At 42.0% G+C, this 20817-nt stretch overlaps 1 protein-coding gene across 1 annotated transcript in view; it reads left to right on the plus strand.

The window, feature by feature from the left end:
- LOC132389264 (uncharacterized) overlaps positions 1-20817 on the plus strand; it is a 42553-nt gene that overhangs the window by 16236 nt on the left and 5500 nt on the right. Inside the window, exons 3-8 of the mRNA XM_059961759.1 lie at positions 10673-10844; positions 14102-14332; positions 14792-14923; positions 16359-16589; positions 17048-17179; positions 18575-18811. Coding sequence (XP_059817742.1) covers positions 10673-10844; positions 14102-14332; positions 14792-14923; positions 16359-16589; positions 17048-17179; positions 18575-18811 — 1135 coding nt within the window. The remainder of the gene's footprint in view (positions 1-10672; positions 10845-14101; positions 14333-14791; positions 14924-16358; positions 16590-17047; positions 17180-18574; positions 18812-20817) is intronic.

Genomic DNA, 20817 nt, shown 5'->3' on the forward strand with positions numbered 1-20817 from the left:
CCCACTCGGGAGAGGGTTCCCCTTGTCCTTACCTGTCATCCCACCAGCGTCCAGGTCCAACGTATAATTCTCCGTAACTTCCGACACCTCTAACGGGATCCCACTACAAAGCGCATTTTCCCCTCCCCCCCCCTTTCTGCTTTTCGCAGGGATCGCACCCTACGCGACTACCCTGACCACTCGTCCCACCCATCCCTACCCACCGATCTCCCTCCTGGCACTTATCCTTGTAAACGGAACAAGTGCTACACCCGCCCTTACACTTTCTCCCTCACCACTCTTCAGGGGCCCAGACTGTCCTTCCAGGTGAGTCGACACTTCACCTGTGAGTCGGCTATTGTGGTATACAGCGTCCTGTGCTCCTGGTGTGGCCCTTTATATATTGGTGAGACCCGACGCAGACTGGGAGACCGTTTCGCTGAGCACCTACGCTCTGTCCACCAGAAAAAACAGGATCTTCCAATGGCCACACATTTTAATTCCACGTCCCATTCCCATTCTGAAATGTCTATCCATGGCCTCCTCTACTGTCAAAATGAATCCAAACTCTGTTTGGAGGAACAACACCTTATATACCGGCTGGGAAGCCCCCAACCTGATGGCATGAACATTAACTTCTATAACTTCTGTTAATGCCCCTCCTCCCCTTCTTACCGCATCCCTGACATATTTAGTTGTTTGCCTGTACTCCATCTCCCTCTGGTTCCCCCCCCCCATCCTTTCTTTCTCCCGAGGCCTCCCGTCCCATGATCCTTTCCCTTCTCCACCTCTGTATAACTTTCGCCAATCACCTTTCCGCTCTTAGCTTCATCCCTCCGCCTCCGATCTTATCCTATCATTTCGCATTTCCCCCTCCCCCACTATTTTCAAATGTCTTACTATCTTTCCTTTCGGTTAGTCCTGTCGAAGGGTCTCGGCCCGAAACGTCGACAGCGTTTCTCACTATAGATGCTGCCTGGCCTGCTCCATTCCACCAGCATTTTGTGTATGTTGTTGTTTCTTGAAAAGATTGATTTGTTAAAAAGGTATTGATATGTTCCACTGACTGATAGATATTTTTGTAACGCCATCTAGGTTATATGAATAGTATGTTCGACCGTTTGGAATGAAGAATGCATTAGGAACTTTCCAGAAAATGTTTTAGATCTGCGATTCATGGGTTAAAATATGCAGATGCCTATATGGATAATTTAGTTGAAGGGAATGACACTTGGGAAGCACATGTCACTGCAGCGGGGAAAACCTGTTTGAAAGGCTTTCAAAAGCTAACCGAGCTATTAATTTAGTTAAAAGTGAATTTGGTCATGCCACCCTGACCTACCGTGGTTATATTATATAACCATTTCACCATATAACAATCACAGCACGGAAACAGGCCATCTTGGTCCTCCTAGTACGTGCCAGAACCCTTAATCTCACCTAGTCCCCCCTACCCGCACTCAGCCCATAACCCTCCAGTCCTTTCCTTTCCATATACCTATCCAATTTTACCTTAAATGACACAACTGAACTGGCCTCTACTACTTCTACAGGAAGCTCATTCCACACAGCTATCACTCTTTGAGTAAAGAAATTCCCCCTCGTGTTTCCCTTAAACTTCTGCCCCGTAACTCTCAAATCATGTCCTCTAGTTTGAATCTCCCCTACTCTCAATGGAAACAGCCTGTTCACGTCAACTCTATCTATCCCTCTCAAAATTTTAAATACCTCGATCAAATCCCCCCTCAACCTTCTACGCTGCAATGAATAGAGACCTAACTTGTTCAACCTTTCTCTGTAACTTAATTGCTGAAACCCAGGTAACATCCTAGTAAATCGTCTCTGCACTCTCTCTAATTTATTGATATCTTTCCTATAATTCGTTGACCAGAACTGCACACAATATTCCAAATTTGGCCTTACCAATGCCTTGTACAACTTTAGCATTACATCCCAACTTCTGTACTCAATGCTTTGATTTATAAAGGCCAGCGTTCCAAAAGCCCTCTTCACCACCCTATCTACATGTGACTCCACTTTCAGGGAACTATGCACAGTTATTCCTAGATCTCTCTGTTCCTCTGCATTCCTCAATGCCCTACCATTTACTCTGTTTGTTCTATTTGGATTATTCCTGCCAAAATGTAGAACCTCAAACTTCTCAGCATTAAACTCCATCTGCCAAAGTTCAGCCCATTCTTCTAACCGGCATAAATCTCCCTGCAAGCTTTGAAAATCCACCTCATTATCCACAACACCTCCTACCTTAGTATCATCGGCATACTTACTAATCCAATTGACCACCCCAGCCTCCAGATCATTTATGTATATTACAAACAACATTGGCCCCAAAACAGATCCCTGAGGCACCCCGCTAGTCACCGGCCTCCATCCCGATAAACAATTATCCACCACTACTCTCTGGCATCTCCCATCTAGCCACTGTTGAATCCATTTTATTACTCCAGCATTAATACCTAACGACTGAACCATCTTAACTAACCTTCCATGTGGAACTTTGTCAAAGGCTTTGCTGAAGTCCATATAGACTACCTTATATAGTCCACTGCCTTACCCTCGTCAACATTCCTCGTAACTTCTTCAAAAAATTCAGTAAGGTTTGTCAAACATGACCTTCCACGCACAAATCCATGCTGGCTACTTCTAATCAGATCCCGTCTATCCAGATAATTATAAATACTATCTCTAAGAATACTTTCCATTAATTTACCCACCACTGATGTCAAACTGACAGGTCTATAATTGCTAGGCTTCCTTCTAGAACCCTTTTTAAACAATGGAACCACATGAGCAATACGCCAATCCTCCGGCACAATCCCCGTTTCTAATGACATATTAAAGATCTCCGTCAGAGATATTTCTACACAAACTTCCCTCAAGGTCCTGGGGAATATCCTGTCAGGACCCGGAGATTTATCTACTTTTAAATTTCTTAAAAGCGCCAGTACCTCCACCTCATTAATTGTCACAGGTTCCATAACTTCCTTACGTGTTTCCCACACCTTAGACAATTCAATATCCTTCTCCTTAGTGAATACCGAAGAGAAGAAATCATTGAACATCTGTCCCATCTCCTTCGGTTCCACACATAGCTGACCACTCTGATTCTCTAATGGGCCAATTTTATCCTTCACTATCCTCTTGCTTTTAATATAACTGTAGAAACCTTTCGGATTTACTTTCACCTTATTTGCAAACCAACCTCGTATCTTCTTTTAGCTTTTCTAATCTGTTTCTTAAGATTCCTTTTACATTATTTTTATTCCTCGAGCAATTCCTTTACTCCATGCTGCTTATATCTATTGTAGACATCCCTCTTTTTCTGAACCAGATTTCTAATATCCCTTGAAAACCATGGTGCTCTCAAACCTTTAACCTTTCCTTTCACCCTAACAGGAACATAAAGATTCTGTACCCTCATAATTTCACCCTTAAATGACCTCCATTTCTCTATTACATCCTTCCTATAAAACAACTTGACCCAATCCACTCTCTCTAAATCCCTTCGCATCCCCTCAAAGTTAGCCTTTCACCAATCAAAAATCTCAACTCCAGATCCAGTCATGTCCTTCTCCATAATTATATTGAGGCTAATGCTATTGTGATCACTGGACCCGAAGTGTTCCCCAACACATACATCTGTCAGCTGACCTATCGCATTCCCTAACAGGAGATCCAACACTGCCCCATCTCTAGTCGGTACTTCTATGTATTGTTGCAAAAAACTATCCTGCACACATTTCACAAACTCTAAACCATCCAGACCTTTTACAGAATGAGCTTCCCAGTCTACGTGTGGAAAATTAAAATCTCCCACAATCACCACCGTGTGTTTACTACAAATATCTGCTATCTCCTTACACATTTGCTCTTCCAACTCACGCGCCCCATTAGGTGGCCTATAATACACTCCTATCAGTGTTACTGCACCTTTCCCATTCTTCAATTCCACCAAAAATGGTCTCCCTAGAGGAGCTCTCTAATCTATCCTTCCAAAGCACCGCCATAAGATTTTCTCGGACAAGCAATGAAACAGCTCCTCCTCTGGCCCCTCCTATATCACACCTGAAGCAACTAAATCCAGGAATATTTAGTTGCCAATCACACCCTTCCTGCAACCATGCTTCACTAATAGCTACAACATCATAATTCCAGGTATCAATCCACGCTTTAAGCTCATCCACCTTTCTTACAATGCTCCTAGCATTAAAATAGATACATTTAAGATACTCTCCATCTCCTCATCTCTTTCCATCCCTAACAATGCATCCAAATTTATTATCCTTTTCTTTCTTCTCCCCTACATATTCGGGCTGAGCTCATCCCTTCTCCATCACCTGCCTTTCCTCCCTCACACACTGTCTATTTACTTGCTCCACTGGTGAACTAACCTCCTCTCCCATAGTCTCCTCAAATAGTCTCCCGCCCCCCCCCCCCATCTTACTAGTTTAAAGTCCGCCCTGTAGCCCTAGCAAACCTCCCCACTAGGATATTGGTCCCCCCACGATTCAAGTGTAACCCGTCCTTCTTGAACAGGTCACTCCTGCCCCAGAAGAGGTCCCAATGATCCAGAAACTTGAATCCCTGCCCACTGCTCCAATCCCACAGCCACGCATTCATCCTCCACCTAATTCTATTCATACTCTCACTGTCGCGTGGCACAGGCAGTAATCCCGAGATTACTACCTTTGCGGTCCTTCTTCTTAACTGCCTTCCTAACTCCCTATACTCTCGATTCAGGACCTCTTCCCCCTTCCTTCCTATGTCATTGATACCTACATGTACCACGACATCTGGCTCTTCACCCTCCCACTTCAGGATATCTTGGACGCGATCAGAAACGTCCCGAACCCTGGCACCAGGGAGGCAAATTACCATCCGGGACTCCCGGTCACCTCCACAGAAACGCCTGTCTGAGCCCCTGACTATTGAGTCCCCTATTACTATGGACCACTTTCTTCTAACCCTACCCTTCTGAGCTACAGGGCCGTCCTCTGTGCCGGAGGCTCGGCCACTGTCACTCCCACCAGGTAGGCTGTCCCCCCACAACAGTACTCAAACATGAATACTTATTGTCAAGGGGTAAAGCCACTGGGGTACTCTCTAGTACCTGCCTCTTCCCCTTCCTGACTGTAACCCACCTATCTGCCTCCCGTGGTCCCGGAGTGACCACCTGCCTGTAACTCCTCTCTATCACCTCCTCACTCTCCCTGACCAGGCGAAGGTCATCAAGCTGCAGCTCCAGTTCCCTAACTCGGTCCCTCAGGAGCTGCAGTTCGGCGCACCTGGCGCAGATGTGGACGTCCGGGAGGCTCCGAGACTCCAGGATCTCCCACATCCGACACCGAGAACAACAAGCTGTCCTCACACTCATACCTCCCAAATAACTGAAAATACAAGAACAAAAGATAAGCCTACTGTGCCCTCTTCCGCCTAAGCTCTCTGAGCCCAAGCCCTACACTCTGCGCCCGGCTCACTCCGCTGCCCGCAAACGAAGCTGCCCGCTTCTTAAGGCGGCGTTCTTTATCTATCTTCCCTCCTTCCCGGGCCTCCTTCACGCGCCTGCGCAGTCCCGCCTCTCAGAACTCCGATCTGAGAAGCAATTGGACAATTTGAAAATGGCCGCCGCCGCACTTCCTCTCAAGCCTCGCTGTCCTCTTCCAAAAGATTGTGGGTCATGGTAGGTTGGCTCCAGTTCAGGCAATATTGCAAACAATTTTGTAGGTACCTACTCCATCTGCAAAGAAGGCTCTCAGAAGATTCTTGGGGATGATATGATATTACCGCAAATTCTGTAAGAACTTTGCTAACTTTGCCTTTCCATTAACTAAACTCCTGAAGAAAGGTGAAAATTTTAATTGGACAGTACTTTGTCAGGAGGAATTTGATAAATTGAAAGCTACGTTATGTCATCAACCTGTGCTCAGGTCACCTGATTTTGAGAACCCATTTTCATTAGCTATGCATGCCGGTGATGAGGCTGCAGGAGCAGTATCTCTCCAAACCACTGACGCTGAGGAGGCTGATCATCCGGTGGCTTACTTTTCGAAGAAATTTAATGAGCATGAAATAAATTATTCAACCATAGAAAAATAATTATTCTACCTTTTTTTGACTCTGCAATATGTTGATGTCTATGTTGGAGCAACGCAGAAACCACTGGTGGTTTACACTGATCATAATCTGGTAGTGTTTTCAGTAAGATGAAAAACAAATACAGAAGATTACTGAAATGGAGTTTAATTTTACAGGAACATGATATTTACATAACTCACTTTGGAAGCAACGATAATGTAATTGTCCATTGTCTGCACTGATGTTGAATTAACAATGTTATTTTTTGAGTGGATATTTTAAATTTGTATACACTCTACCGTATATTAGTTTGTAAAGTGCTGCATAATAATTACATGTATATTGTATATCTTCTGGGTTTTATACATTCTTATTTTATTTGATTATTTTTAAATAGTTGTTAAAAGTTTGCTCCCAACAGACCATTTGTTTTCCCTTGAGTGGAGGTGTTACATGTCACCGTGAGATCTTGTGAGTGGAAGTATGTAATGGTCCTGTGAGTAGGATGATGTAATGGGCTTCAGAGTTGGATGATGTAATGGCCTTGTGACAGTGGGGTATGTAATGTCACGTGATGGCATTGCATAAAAGAAAAGCCCGCAACCGTGACGCAGTTATTCATTGTAATTTACGTTGCAACCCTGTTAATGTCGTTTGGCGACTTTGTGATAATACGCCACTGGTTTTGTTTGTTGCAAGTTTGTGTTTTTTTCTCGTACAGTTAGTTATGAAGAGTGAAGACATTACCAGCATTATCCAAACCCGAAAGATTGGGTAAAGTTAATGTCGTTCGGTGTTCTGGGAGTGATCGACATTTTTGTACCTTCTTTCCGGAAATTGAGGCAGGCATGTTTGAGTTAAAGCACTGAAAAGTCAGGAAGATTTGTGCAGTGATAACCCTCCAGACAAAAGTTCAGTTACTTTAAGACACTTAATTTCTTGGGGATTTCTTTGGAAAAGGCATATCTCAGCTTTCAACGGCAGAATCATCGTTTCATCGAAGGAATCGTTGTTTCGGTAAAGACTCGCCTTACTGACTGTATAGAAAACCTGAACTTTTGAATTTAATACCTTAATGTCTGTGCTTGAATTAGAACTACTTATGAACTATTTCTAAGTGTCAGTGTTAGCTACAGATAGCTGCCTAACTTTTTTTTACTTCCGGTTAAGTTAGTCGTTTTAATTTTGGATGTTTTGTTTGAGCAGAGGTTAATAAATTTGGTTGTTTATAAATCCGGACTCATGTGTTGCTGCTGGTTCAGAACACTGCATTCTTCATTTGGATGTAAATCAGAAAAAAGTAATTCATTATTCAGCTCTCTTGTTTCACGTTTATGTCCGAACTACTGTAAGCTAGGCGTTCAATAGGAACACGCACTCTTATTCACTGCCCACACACCCACCAACCATTCGCCTTTCTGTCAAATGGTGGACATTCAATAGGTTTGCAAATTGGAAAGTCACTTTTAACCGAAGATTGAATCAGAAGATAAATCGGCTTTACAAAGTAGTCACTTAACGAAGAGTTACAAGTTTTCAGTATTTTTCTCCTCCGGTAATATTATTTCTATTTAGTAATCTATAGTCAGGTTGGCATCTCATCATGTACGACCTTACTTACTTATGCACTGTAATTCTCTCCGACCTCACGCATCTGCCATGTCTCCTTAATAGACAATATACAATAGACCATAGACAATAGGTGCAGAAGTAGACCATTCGGCCCCTCGAGTCTGCACCGCCATTCTGAGATCATGGCTGATCATTCACTATCAATACCCAGTCCCTGCCTTGTCCCCATATCCCTTGATTCCCCTATCCATCAGATATCTATCCAGCTCCTTCTTGAAAGCATCCAGAGAATTGGACTCCACCGTCTTCCGAGGCAGTGCATTCCACACCTCCACAACTCTCTGGGAGAAGAAGCTCTTCCTCAACTCTGTTTTACATAACTGACCTCTTATTCTCAATCCATGCCCTCTGGTACTGGACTCTCCCAACATCTGGAACATATTTCCTGCCTCAATCCTATCAAATCCTTTAAGTATCTTAAACGTATCAATCAGATCCCCTCTCAATCTCCTCAATTCCAGCGTGTACAAGCCCAATCTCTCCAATCTCTCTGCGTAAGACAGCCCTGCCATCCCAGGAATCAACGTAGTGAATCGACGCTGCACTTCCTCAATTGCCAGAATGTCTTTCCTTAAACCTGGAGACCAAAACTGTACACAATATTACAGGTGTGGTCTCACCAGGGTCCTGTACAAATGCAAAAGAACATCCTTGCTCTTGTATTCAATTCGCCTTGTAACAAAGGCCACATTCCATTTGCCCTCTTCACTGCCTGTTGCACTTGCTCATTCACCTTCATTGACTGGTGAACTAGGACTCCTAGGTCTCTTTGCATTTCTCCCTTACCTAACTCTACACCGTTCAGACAATACTCTGCCCTCTTGTTCCAGCTTCCAAAGTGGATAACTTCACATTTATTCACATTGAATGACATCTGCCAAGTATCTGCCCACTCACTCAGCCTATCCAAGTCTCCCTGTATTCTCCTAACGTCCTCTTCGCATGTCACACTGCCACCCAGTTTAGTATCGTCAGCAAACTTGCTGATATAGTTTTCAATGCCCTCATCTAAATCATTGACATAAATCGTAAAGAGCTGTGGTCCCAATACAGAGCCCTGTGGTACCCCACTAGTCACCACCAGCCAGTCTGAGAAACACCCATTCACTGCTACCCTTTGCTTTCTATCTGCCAACCAGTTTTCTATCCATGTTGAAACCCTGCCCCCAATGCCATGAGCTCTGATTTTACTCACCAATCTCCTATGTGGCACCTTATCGAATGCCTTCTGAAAATCTAGGTACACAACATCTACTTGCTTACCCTCGTCTAACATCCTTGTTACACCCTCAGAAAACTCCAAAAGATTAGTCAAGCATGATTTGCCCTTGGTAAATCCATGCTGGCTCGGCCTAATCCTATTTCTGCCATCTAGATGTGCCACTATTTCGTCCTTAATAATGGACTCAAGCATCTTCCCCACGACTGACGTTAGGCTTACAGGGCGATAGTTTCCCTTTTCTCCTTCCCTCCCTTCTTGAAAAGTGGGACAACATTAGCCACTCTCCAATCTTCAGGAACTGATCCTGAATCTAAGGAACATTGGAAAATGATTACCAATGCATCCGCAATTTCCTGAGCCACCTCTTTTAGAACCCTCGGATGCAGGCCATCTGGACCCGGGGATTTATTAGCCTTCTGTCCTACCAGTCTACTCATCACAGTTTCTTTCCTAATGTCAATCTGTCTCAATTCCTCTAATATCGTATGACCCTGGCCCATCCATACATCTGGGAGATGGCTTGTGTCCTCCCTGGTGAAGACAGATCTAAAGTATGCATTAAATTCTGTTGCCATTTCCCTGTTTCCCATAACAATTTCTCCCAATTCATTCTTCAAGGGGCCAACGTTGTTCTTATCTATCTTCTTTCTCTTCACATAGCTAAAAAAGCTTTTGCTATCCCCTTTTATATTCCTGGCTAGACTGAGCTCATACCTGAATTTTTCTCTCCGTATTGTTTTTTCAGTTTTTAGTATTTAATCTGACGACCTGCTTTTATTAGCACTGTCAAAAAATCCCAAATGAAAATAGAGTAATTGTCATTGCATCGAACATCATAATTTTGCATTTGTTCAGTTTCCTGTTTTAAGACGATACCAAATTACCGAAGATGGAAATATAGTCCACTTCCCGGTTGTGTTGTGCAGCAATATGATGCAGCTGCTATTGATAATGACAATGATGAAGATCGTGGTGATGAGGACAATGATGGTGATGATTACGATGATTATAATAATTACGAATAGAAGCATAGAAAACCTACAGCACAATACACAAAGCTTTGCCGATTTTATACCTACCTTCGAAATTACCTCGGGTTACCAATAGCTCCCTAGTGGTCTGAGCTCCATGTAGCTGTCCAAGTCTCTGGGGTATCACTGAAAGTAACTTCATGATGTAATCAAAACCAAATTATATCCTAATTGGTTATTTCTTCTTTGTTCACTGGCAGGGTTAGCGGGATTAGTCTTTAACTTATTTGTAAAGATATATTCAATGTCTTCTTTAAATGCAGGCCAATGCCTTAACCCACTTGAGTTCTAGTATTTGGTTCTTGATGACTCTGCTGTTTCACAGAATGAAGTGCTGAGAATGTTATATCCAAAACTAAAAAAAAACACAACCTAACACCTTAAGAGTTAGACTACATTGTCCTCAGACAGGTAACATGCATTGGGGTCACCTCGCTGAAGAATGTTTCACTTCCCACAGTAAATCTTCATTTAATCTGGATGTGCTAGGCAGTACATAGATACAGTTCCAAATAAGTAATTTTTTTATGTTTGCTGATAAAGATCGTCACAAACAGGAAATTTGTTAATTTAGTAAGATTTTCTAAAACACATTCCTTTATAAACTTTGCTTTTAAATTATTAAGCAGAAGCTTATTTCTCGCAAATATCACTGCTCCAGAAACAAAAACAACTCGATAACTTGTTGATTTTTTTTGTTATTATTATTCAGCGAGTCATGTATCTCTTCAATAAGAAACGAAAAAAGGAAGCATGCAAGCTACTGTTCGGGAAAGTTCGCACAAATGGTGATAATGAAGTTCGAAATTTTTGGGAAATAATGGAGCGACATCAGAAGATAAATGCAACCTTGAATGCGTTAATAAATGAAATTAAAAGAACAGGTATTGATCGACGATATTTAGTTAAGAAATATATATAGAAAGCACGAAAGCTATTCCATCAATCAGACAGCTAAGTGCATACTAAATACCAAAAAATGCATTTCCACTGGGGCATATGTCATGATGGTACTGGCTGAATTGCGTTGTGCATGCTGCATAGGTCTGTGACTATGACGCTAATCTCACCGGATCTAAATTCCTCATTAATTAGGCAATTAATAGAGAAAATAATTTTGATGGCATATACATAATGGATATTGTTATTTAAAATCTCAACGAGCAATTTTCCTGATATAAACATATATACATTCCCTCCGTAGATTATATTTTCCCATTTAAATATGATGAGATGCAAACTATATTGTAAGTGTTCATTGTCTGAATTGCCCTGTCGTCTTCCGCTGTGATGTGCAGAATCTTACTCCGATACTAGAGTAGGCACTGACTGTTATCTGCAGTTGACATTCGAAGCTATATCAACGGAGCAGTATCAATTCATGCATGTGCCAACTCCGCTGTGTCGTTTAAAAGAATAAATGTTTTCCCCTTCTGCGTAGAACATAGCACTGTGTGTTATCTTCCATACTGTGCCATTCTCAACTACATTACCTCTGCTGTACGGGAACGACATACCTCTATTCTATGTTGGTGTATAGCTCACAGGTTATTAACGCAGAATAATAATGCCTTGAACACGAAGACTGGCAGACTGGTCCAGTCAACTAGCACTCACTGTAGTAGAAAAAAATAGCAGCCCATGCACCATTGTAATGTCTTTTCATCATAAATGCAAGTCCTCTATTTCGTAACATTCCGACCAACGCAAATATTGTGTTCACTATTACCTGTGCCATACAAAGTGATAAATGATACGACATCCTTCTGAATGTATATGATCCACTTTTCTGCATTTGCTGCATATTCATTTTAAAGCCTCCTGATCTCCGCTGACGCAAATGCTTCCACTCCGTTCCAGTCACCTCCGACTAACATTGAATTGAACTATATTAAATTCACTTTATTTCGTACACCATTCGCATGCACAGGGAGTTAACAGCTTTAAGTTACGTCTCCATTTAAATATACAATGTACAATTTATAGTAATTTGTAATAAATAGCATGTGCATACGGACAGTAAACGTAGCATAGAAATACAAATGTACCTGCGTGAAATAAACAATGGAGGATGCTGTACTGGAGCCAGATACTTCTGGTTTTAATACTGAGGTACCGTTTCCCGATGATAGCAGCTGGACCAGTTTGTGGTTGGCGTGACTCGGGTCACTAGTGATCCTACCGGTCTTTTTCACACACCTGCCTCTGTAAATGCTTTGAATAGTGTGAAGTTCACAACTACAGATGCGTTGGGCTGTCAGCACCTCCCTGCAGAATCCTGTGATTGACGGTATTACACTTCACATACCAGGCAGTAGTGCAGCCAGTTAGGATGCTCTCAATCGTGCCCTTGTAGAAAGTCCTTAAACAGTAAAAAAAAACATTTGTCCCTTCGAGTTCGTTTTAAAATTAACTCCTCTGACGATAATGCCGACGCTTCTGCAATGGATATTGCTTCAGTGGAAAAAAACATGTTCTGAATGACCACCTTACTCGTGGGTCTCTGTGGGAATTACGATATATATAGGTAACATCTATGAAAAAATAGTTCAGTCGTCGTTTTGGGCCAAGACCGTTCGGCAGGACTAAAGAAAAAAAGATGAGCAGTAGAGTTAAAAAGAAGGGAGAGTGGATGAAGATAAACAAGGTGATATGTCAAACCGCTGGGCCAGAAGTGAAATAATGAGATGGGACTTTTATTGGTGAAAGCGATACAGGGATGGAGAAAGGGTGATCTAACTGGAGAGGGCAGAACGCCCTGGACGAAATAGAAGGGAAAAGGAACAGTCAGGAACAACAGGGATGGGAAGGCATTAAGCTAAAGGGGCAGAGGGAAATGCGTACACTGAATGGAGATGGTAGAGCTGTAGGCATCATCGGAAGTTGCAGAAGTCGTTGTTCATGCCGTCAGGTTGGAGGTTAAGCCAGAACTGCGCACAAATGTCGTGCATCGTCTCTTCGGATTTACGTTTGTACAAAATACCTTACTAAATACAAAATGTCCAAAAATTGGCGTGGAGGTTCCTGAAACGCCGCACCCTCACGAAGCTCTAGCTGGGGAATTTAACAGTGGACCAGCAGGCTCAAGATTGGACAATGAACCAAAACAGAGATCCTGTATCATTAGGGATGAAGCTGAGATCAGACACGCCATAATTTTAACGTGAGCTGCCGGGAGGTACGAAATAATGAACAGTAGGTGCGTCGCCAGTTAGGCAGGAAATTTCCCAAGGCGTGCGTGATACTGAATAATGGGAAGTTGGGGAACAAATTCCTAAAGAGAAGTTAATTAAAATATAGGCTGGCAAATAGCGCATCGAGAGTACGTACGAATTGAAATGCAGACGAGTTAGAATACATATCAGAATCCTGAACAGATGAAAAAGGAGAGGGAAATGGAATAAAGACAAAAAGTTCAGAATCTATCCAGCGCAACAGGTGATGTGGAACATCGACCGACTGAGAAGGACATAAATCAGTTTGCACTAATTTGCAAAATCTATTGTTATGAAGTTAATATCGGTTTATACACTGGGCTAGAGGGACGGCTGTTTGGGAGAAGATGAAAAAAAGAAAAAGTAGTTCTTTGAAAGATATCTTTTAAAGCGAAGGGAAATTGAGAGTTGCGAAAAACAGAGACAGTAGTGGAATTGAAACCAGTTTAGATAGACAATAGCTGTCCCTGGGACTGCGATGAGCTTGAAGAGGCGTATTTGCTAACATTGCTACAATCGACATCCCTTCTGGCTTGGTATCCTGACGCCAATTAGATATTTTTTCGGTAAAGCAAAAGTAAAATTCAAAGTCGTATTTTTCGCCAGATACACAGGTACACATAGAGAAAGAAACAATACTAGTAAAAAGAAAACTTACATTCGGCAGTTTCGCAGGCAGAGTAGTTTTGAAATACAGAATTCACAAAAAAAGGCAAGATCTCAAGCCTGAAACTACCCTGCGCGTATCTACACTAAACGATTTACCACCCTCCGGATCAGATGACGATTCAACCATTCCCTCCACATTATATATTATAGACGTTAAACCTTTAATTACAGGAAGCACAAGTGTCATATTCTGTTCCCGCTATTGGAAACGGTTACTCGGATCTTACTACCTTGTTGTATTTAATATTTACCTGCAGGGAGATGTGGCTTGATTCGTAATATGGCGGACGATCATGACACAGAATTAAAAGAAAGTACAGAGAATGAAGAAGATACTGTAGACAATGAGAAACCAAGAGCTGCTGATGATAAGCACCCTGCTGGTACCGAAAGAGCGATGGAGGATATTGAAATAACGAACCAAGATCCTGCAACTGACAGACGAGATGAAAAGTCAGGCACATCGCAGGATGGCAGAACCATAGGTGGTGAGTATAATTTAATGCTGTTCTAACTATGTTTCCAAATACTTCACAAATTACGTAGGTGTTTCGTGATCTGAAGAAGAAGTAGTATACTTCTCGCGGGACTCTGAGGGACCGAGAGCAACTGCGGAGACCTAGGAATCTCACTCTGTTGCTGCAGATTCTCGACAAACAATATTGACACTCCCACTACGGTCGGTAATTTTTCTGTTCATATTGTCCTTCATATTTCGGCAATTCTAATTTCAATTTCTGGGAGTAACCGTATGGTAACCAGCATTTGGGATAGAAAAAACCCGTGCAGCATTATCCGTAGCATTAGCTCGTCTTTCTTCGTCCTGTCCCTCCGATGGCCCGTAAGTGTGCACGTTTACGATGCTGAGCCGTTCTATCGGGAACTTCAGCTCTATCGTTCAATTAGCCAAACCCTGTAATTCTATTCCATTTCCCAATACGACACAGAAGTAAAAGAACATCATGAAACCGGAAATGATTTAGACAGAAATCAACAACAACATATGGCAGTGAAAGAAGATGGTGTCGACTCCTCGAAAAGCGGAGGTCCCGAAGATGATCACAGTGCTGATAACGAAGGTAAGGATCACGTTTTGCAAGCACACATTTGTAACACACTGCAGTATAGCTGACAGGTTGCTGTCAGAATAGTGCCGTAAATGTCTGAATAGCCGAGGTCTACCAAATGTTCCCGGCACGTCCTTAGTCCTTATATTCCAGTGATCTGCAGTTCATAAACACAGCGGTTGTTCTTTATGTTTTTCTTTGTCTTTTTTTTTTTTGCCGCACTTTGTATTTGTTTAGTCAGAACTGCGCAGAAAATTCGTCCATTGTCTCCTCGGATTTAAGTTGTACCAAATACCTTACCAAATACAAAATGTCCAAAAATTGGCGATGAGTTTCCTGAAACTCCGCATACTCACGAAGCTGTAGCTGGGGAAATTAACAGGGGACCAGCAGGATCAAGATTGAACAAGGAACCAAAACGAAGATCCTGTATAATTCGGGATGAAACTGAGATCGGACACGGCATAATGGGTCATTAGTTGCCGGGAAGTACGAAATAATGGATTTCAGGGTCGACCTGCAGTCAGACAGGAAAATTCCGAAGGCGTTTTTGATACTGAAGAATGGCATGTTGTGGAACAAAATCCTAAAAGAAGATAATTACAAATATAGGCTGGCAAATAGCGCCCTGGGAGAACATACGAATTGAAATGCAGACGAGGAAGAATACATATCAGTATCCTAAACAGATAAAATAGGAGAGCGACATGGAATAAAGAAAAGAAGTTCAGAACCTACCCTGCGCTACAGGTGATTTGAACTTCATACGGCTGAGGAGTAATTAAATCAGTTTGCACTAGTTAGCAAAATTTGTTGTTATGAAGTTAGAATCAGTTCACTCCCTGGGCTAGAGGGACGACAGATTAAGAGATTAAAACAAATCGTTCTTTGAAAGATAACTGTTTAAGTGAAGGGAAATTTAGGGTTGTGGAAAACAGATACTGTAGTGGATATGAGACCAGTTTAGATAGACAATAGCTGTCCTTGGGACTGCGATGAGCTTGAAGAGGCGTATTTGCTAATATTGCTACAATCGCCATCCCTTCTGGCTTGGTATCCTGGCGTCAATTAGATATTTATTCGGTAAAGCAAAAGGCAAATAATTCAAAGTCGAATTTTTTGCCAGATTCACAGGTACACCTCGACAAAGAAACAACACGAGTAAAATCAAAACTTACATCCGGCAGTTTCACGGGCATAGTACTTTTGAAATGCAGAATTTACAAAAAAAAGGCAAGATCTCAGGCCTGAAACTACCCAGAGCATATCTACCCAAAACGATTTATCACCCTCCGGAACAAATGAAGATTCAACCATTCTCTCCACGTTATATATTATAGACGTTAAGTCTTTCATTACAGCAAGCACTAGTGTAATTTTCTGTTCCCGATATTGGAAACTGTTACCCGGATCTTACTACCTTGTTGTATTTAATATTTACCTGAAGGGAGATGTGGCGTGATTCGTAACATGGCGGACGATCATGACACAGAATTAAAAGAAAGTACGGAGAATGAAGAAGATACTGTAGATAATGAGAAACCAAGAGCTGCTGAAGATAAGCACGGTGCTGGTAACGAAAGAGCGATGGAGGATATTGAAATAACGAATCAAGATCCGGCAACTGACAGACGAGATGAAAAGTCAGGCACATCGCAGGATGGCAGAACCGTAGGTGGTGGGTATAATTTAATTCTGTTCAAACTATGTTTCCAAATCCTTTCCAAATTACGTAGGTGTTTCATGATTTGAAAAAGAAGTAGTATACTTCTCGCGGGACTCTGCGGGACAGAGAGCTTCTGCGGAGACCTGGGAATCTCACTGTGTTCCTGCAGTGTCTCGACGAACAATGTTGACACTCCCCTACGGTCGGTAAATTTTCTGTTTATATTGTCCTTCATATTTCGGCATTTCTAGTTTCTATTTCTGTGAGTAACCATACGGTAACCGGCATTTGCCACAGAAGAAGCCCAAGGAGCCTCATCCGTGGCATTTGCTCGTATTTCTTCGTCCTTTCCCTCCGTTGGCCCGTAACTCTGCACGTTTATGATGCTGAACCGCACTATCGGGCACGTCAGCTCTATCGTCCAGTTAGCCAAACCTTGTAATTTTATTCCATTGCCCGATTCGATACAGAAGTAAAAGAACATCATGAAACCGGGAATGATTTAGACAGAAATCAACAACAACATATGGCAGTGAAAGAAGATGGTGTCGACTCCTCGAAAAGCGGAGGCCCCGAAGATGTTCACAGTGCTGATAACGAAGGTAAGGATCAGGTTTTGCAAGCACACAATTTTAACACACTGCAGTATAGCTGACAGGTTGCTGTAAATGTAAATGTAAATGTCTGACGAGCCGAATCTACCAAATGTTCCCGGCACTTCCTTACTCCTTAAATTCCAGTGACATGCATTTCATAAAGACAGCGGTTGTTCTTTTTTTCTTCACTTTGTATTAGTTTAGTCAGAACTGCGCAGAAAAGTCGTGCATTGTCTCCTCCGATTTACGTTTGTACAAATACCGTACCGAATACAAAATGTCCAAAAATTGGCGATGAGGTTCCTGAAACTCCGCACCCAAACGAAGATGAAGCTGGGGAAATTAACAATGGACCAGCAGGCTCAAGATTGGACAATGAACCAAAACGGAGATCCTGTATAATTAGGGATAAAGCTGAGATCAGACACGCCATAATGGGACATGAGTTGTCGGGAGGTACGAAATAATGGACAGAAGGGGCGTCCACAGTCATGTAGGAAATTTCCCAAGGTGAGCTTGATACTGAGTAAAGGGTAGTTGGGGAAGAAATTCCTAAAGATAAGTTAATTACAAATATAGGCTGGCAAATAGCGCACCGAGAGTACGTACGAATTGAAATGCAGACGAGTAAGAATACATATCAGGAAGCTGAACAGATGAAAAAGAAGAGGGACATGGAAAAAAGACAGGACGTTCAGAATCTATGCTCCGGTACAGGTGATTTGGAACATCGTCCGAATGAGAAGGAAATACATCAGTTTGCAATAGTTTGCAAAATTTATTGTTATGAAGTTAATATCAGTTTACATACAGGGTTACAGGGAAGGCAGATTAAGAGATAAAAAAATAGTTTTTTCAAAAATAACTGACTAAGCGAAGATAAATTGAGAGTTGCGGAAAACAGACACAGTGGTGGTTATGAGACCAGTTTAGATAAACAATAACTTTCCCTGGGACTGCGATGAGCTTGAAGAGCCGTATTTTCAATATTACTACAATCGCCATCCCTTCTGGCTTGGTGTCCTGGCGCCAATTAGATATTTATTCAGAACAGCAAAAGGCAAAGTCAAAGTCGAATTTTTCGCCAGATGCACAGGTACACCCAGAGAAAGAAACAACGCTTGTATAAACAGAACTTACTTCCGGCAGTTTCACAGGCATACGACCTTCCAACAGCCGAATTCACAAAAAAGGCAAGATCTCAGGCTTGAAACTACCCTGCTCATATCTACCCAGAATGATTTATCACCCTCGGGATCAGATGAAGATTCAACTCTTCTGTCCATATTATATATTATAGATGTTAAGTTTTTCATTACAGCAAGCACAAGTGTCATTCTCTGTTTCCAATATTGGAAATTGTTACTCGGATCTTACTACCTTGTTGTATTTAACATTTAGCCGCAGGGAGATATGGCGTGATTCGTAATATGGCGGAAGATCATGACACAGAATTGAAAGAAAATACAGAGAATGAAGAAGATACTGTAGACAATGAGAAAACAAGAGCTGCTGAAGATAAGCACGGTGCTAGTACCGAAAGAGCGTGGGAGGATATTGAAATAACGAATCAAGTGTCGGGAACTGACAGACCAGATGAAAAGTCAGACATATCGCAGGATGGCAGAACCACAGGTGGTGAGTATAATTTAATTCTGTTCTAACTATGTTTCCAAATACTTCTCAAATTACGTAGCTGTTTCGTGATTTGAGGAAGAAGTAGTATACGTCTCGCGGGACTCTGCGGGACAGAGAGCAACTGCGGAGAACTAGGAATCTCATTGTGCTCCTGCAGAGTCTCGAGGATCAATGCTGTCACTCCCACTGCGGTCGGTAAATTTTCTGTTTATATTGTCCTTCATATTTCGGCATTGCTAGCTTCCATTTCCGGGAGTAACCATACGGTAACCGGCATTGAGGACAGAATAAGCCCGTGCAGCCCTATCCGTAGCATTTGCTCGTCTTTCTTCGTCCTGTCCCTCCGATAGCCGGTAACCGTGCACGTTTACGATGCTGAGCCGCTCTACCGGGCACTTCAGCTCTATCGTCCAGATAGACAGACCTTGTAATTCTATTCCATTTCCCGACACGACACAGAAGTAAAAGAACATCATGAATATGGAAATGATTCAGACAGAAATAAACTAAAACATATGGCAGTGAAATGAGATGTTGTGGTCTTCTCGAAAAAGAGATTAAAAATAATTATTTGAAAGATAACTGGTTAAGCGAAGGGAATTGTGTTTGATGGACAGTACGATGTAATGGACAGTAGGGGCCCTTCCTTCGTCAGACAGGAAATGTCCCAGGGCGTGCTTGATACTGAATAAGGGAAATTTGGGAAACAAAATCCGAAAGAGAAGGTGATTACAAATATAGGCTGTCAAATGGCTCACCTGGAGAACGTAAGAATTGGACATGCAGCAGTGTAAGAATACGTATTAGGAATCTGAACTGATGACAATGTTGTGTTACGATCCAGCAACAAGGAATATATGATTGAGACAGTTTTTTTTTTTTAATATTGCAAATAAAACTGTTATTTAACACTGCTAAAAAAAGAGAATTAAGACTATCTTAACCGGAGGTCAGCTGCAGTACGGCAGCTCGGACAGTTCTTAAAGCAAGAAATGCGAACTCAGTTCTTGAAGGAAGTATTGCAAAACGCCCAACATGATTTACAGTCAATTAAGGGAGAGACTTTCCTTGATTTAAAGCCTCTTTCACGCCGTTACAACTTTTCCCAGACGAAGTATGCTTTGCCGAGGGATTTACGATTGAAGAAAATAAAACGGCTTAAAAGCACTGACCTTTACTTGGAGAATCTCTGCATCCAACTTTCTGCTCTTTTTTGTCAAAGAAGGCGTTAACATGGACGCAAGTTACTAATTCCTTGTACAAAGATTAAATAAAAGTCGAATCACTGTCGACGTTAAATTTCCTCGATCCTTCGCTTCCCGAACTTTGATAAATCTTAACTTTCCATCTGGGCTTTTACTGGAAGTATTGAAGCAAAACTGCTGGAAATAAACTTTGAGATTTAAGGCAGAAATTAAAGCTCCACTTTAAAATAATATTGCATCATAACATCGAATACGAAGCAACATGGAGTCACTGGCGAATTCAGCAACGAATTGCCGAAGTCACAGGACATGGTTGTCCTTTCATACCCGGTTGAAAAAAACTAACACATGACCTCTCACTTACGGAAAAGTGACGACACTCCACCAACACAAGACCATTACCTCATGCACAGCATAACTTCAAATATAACATGGTATGTGACAGATACAAGATATCCATGGGTACGTAACAAGAGAAGGACATGGAATAAAGACAAGAAGTCCAGAATTTATCCTGCGGTACAGGTGAATTGGAACATCGTCCGTCTGAGAAGGATATAAATCAGGTTGCAGTCTTTTGCAAAATTTATTGTTATGAAGTTAATATCAGTTTACACCCTGGGCTATAGGGACGGCAGATTAAGGGATTAAAAAAAAACTTTTTGAAAGATAACTGTTTAACGAGGGGAAATTGAAAGTTGCGGAAAACAAACGCAGTAGAGGATTTGAGACCAGTTTAGGTAGACTGGTTTTGACGTACCCTGGGACAGCTATGAGCTTAAAGAGGCGTATTTACTAATA

Source organism: Hypanus sabinus, unplaced genomic scaffold (assembly GCF_030144855.1).
Source record: "Hypanus sabinus isolate sHypSab1 unplaced genomic scaffold, sHypSab1.hap1 scaffold_52, whole genome shotgun sequence".
NCBI classification, from domain to species: domain Eukaryota; kingdom Metazoa; phylum Chordata; class Chondrichthyes; order Myliobatiformes; family Dasyatidae; genus Hypanus; species Hypanus sabinus.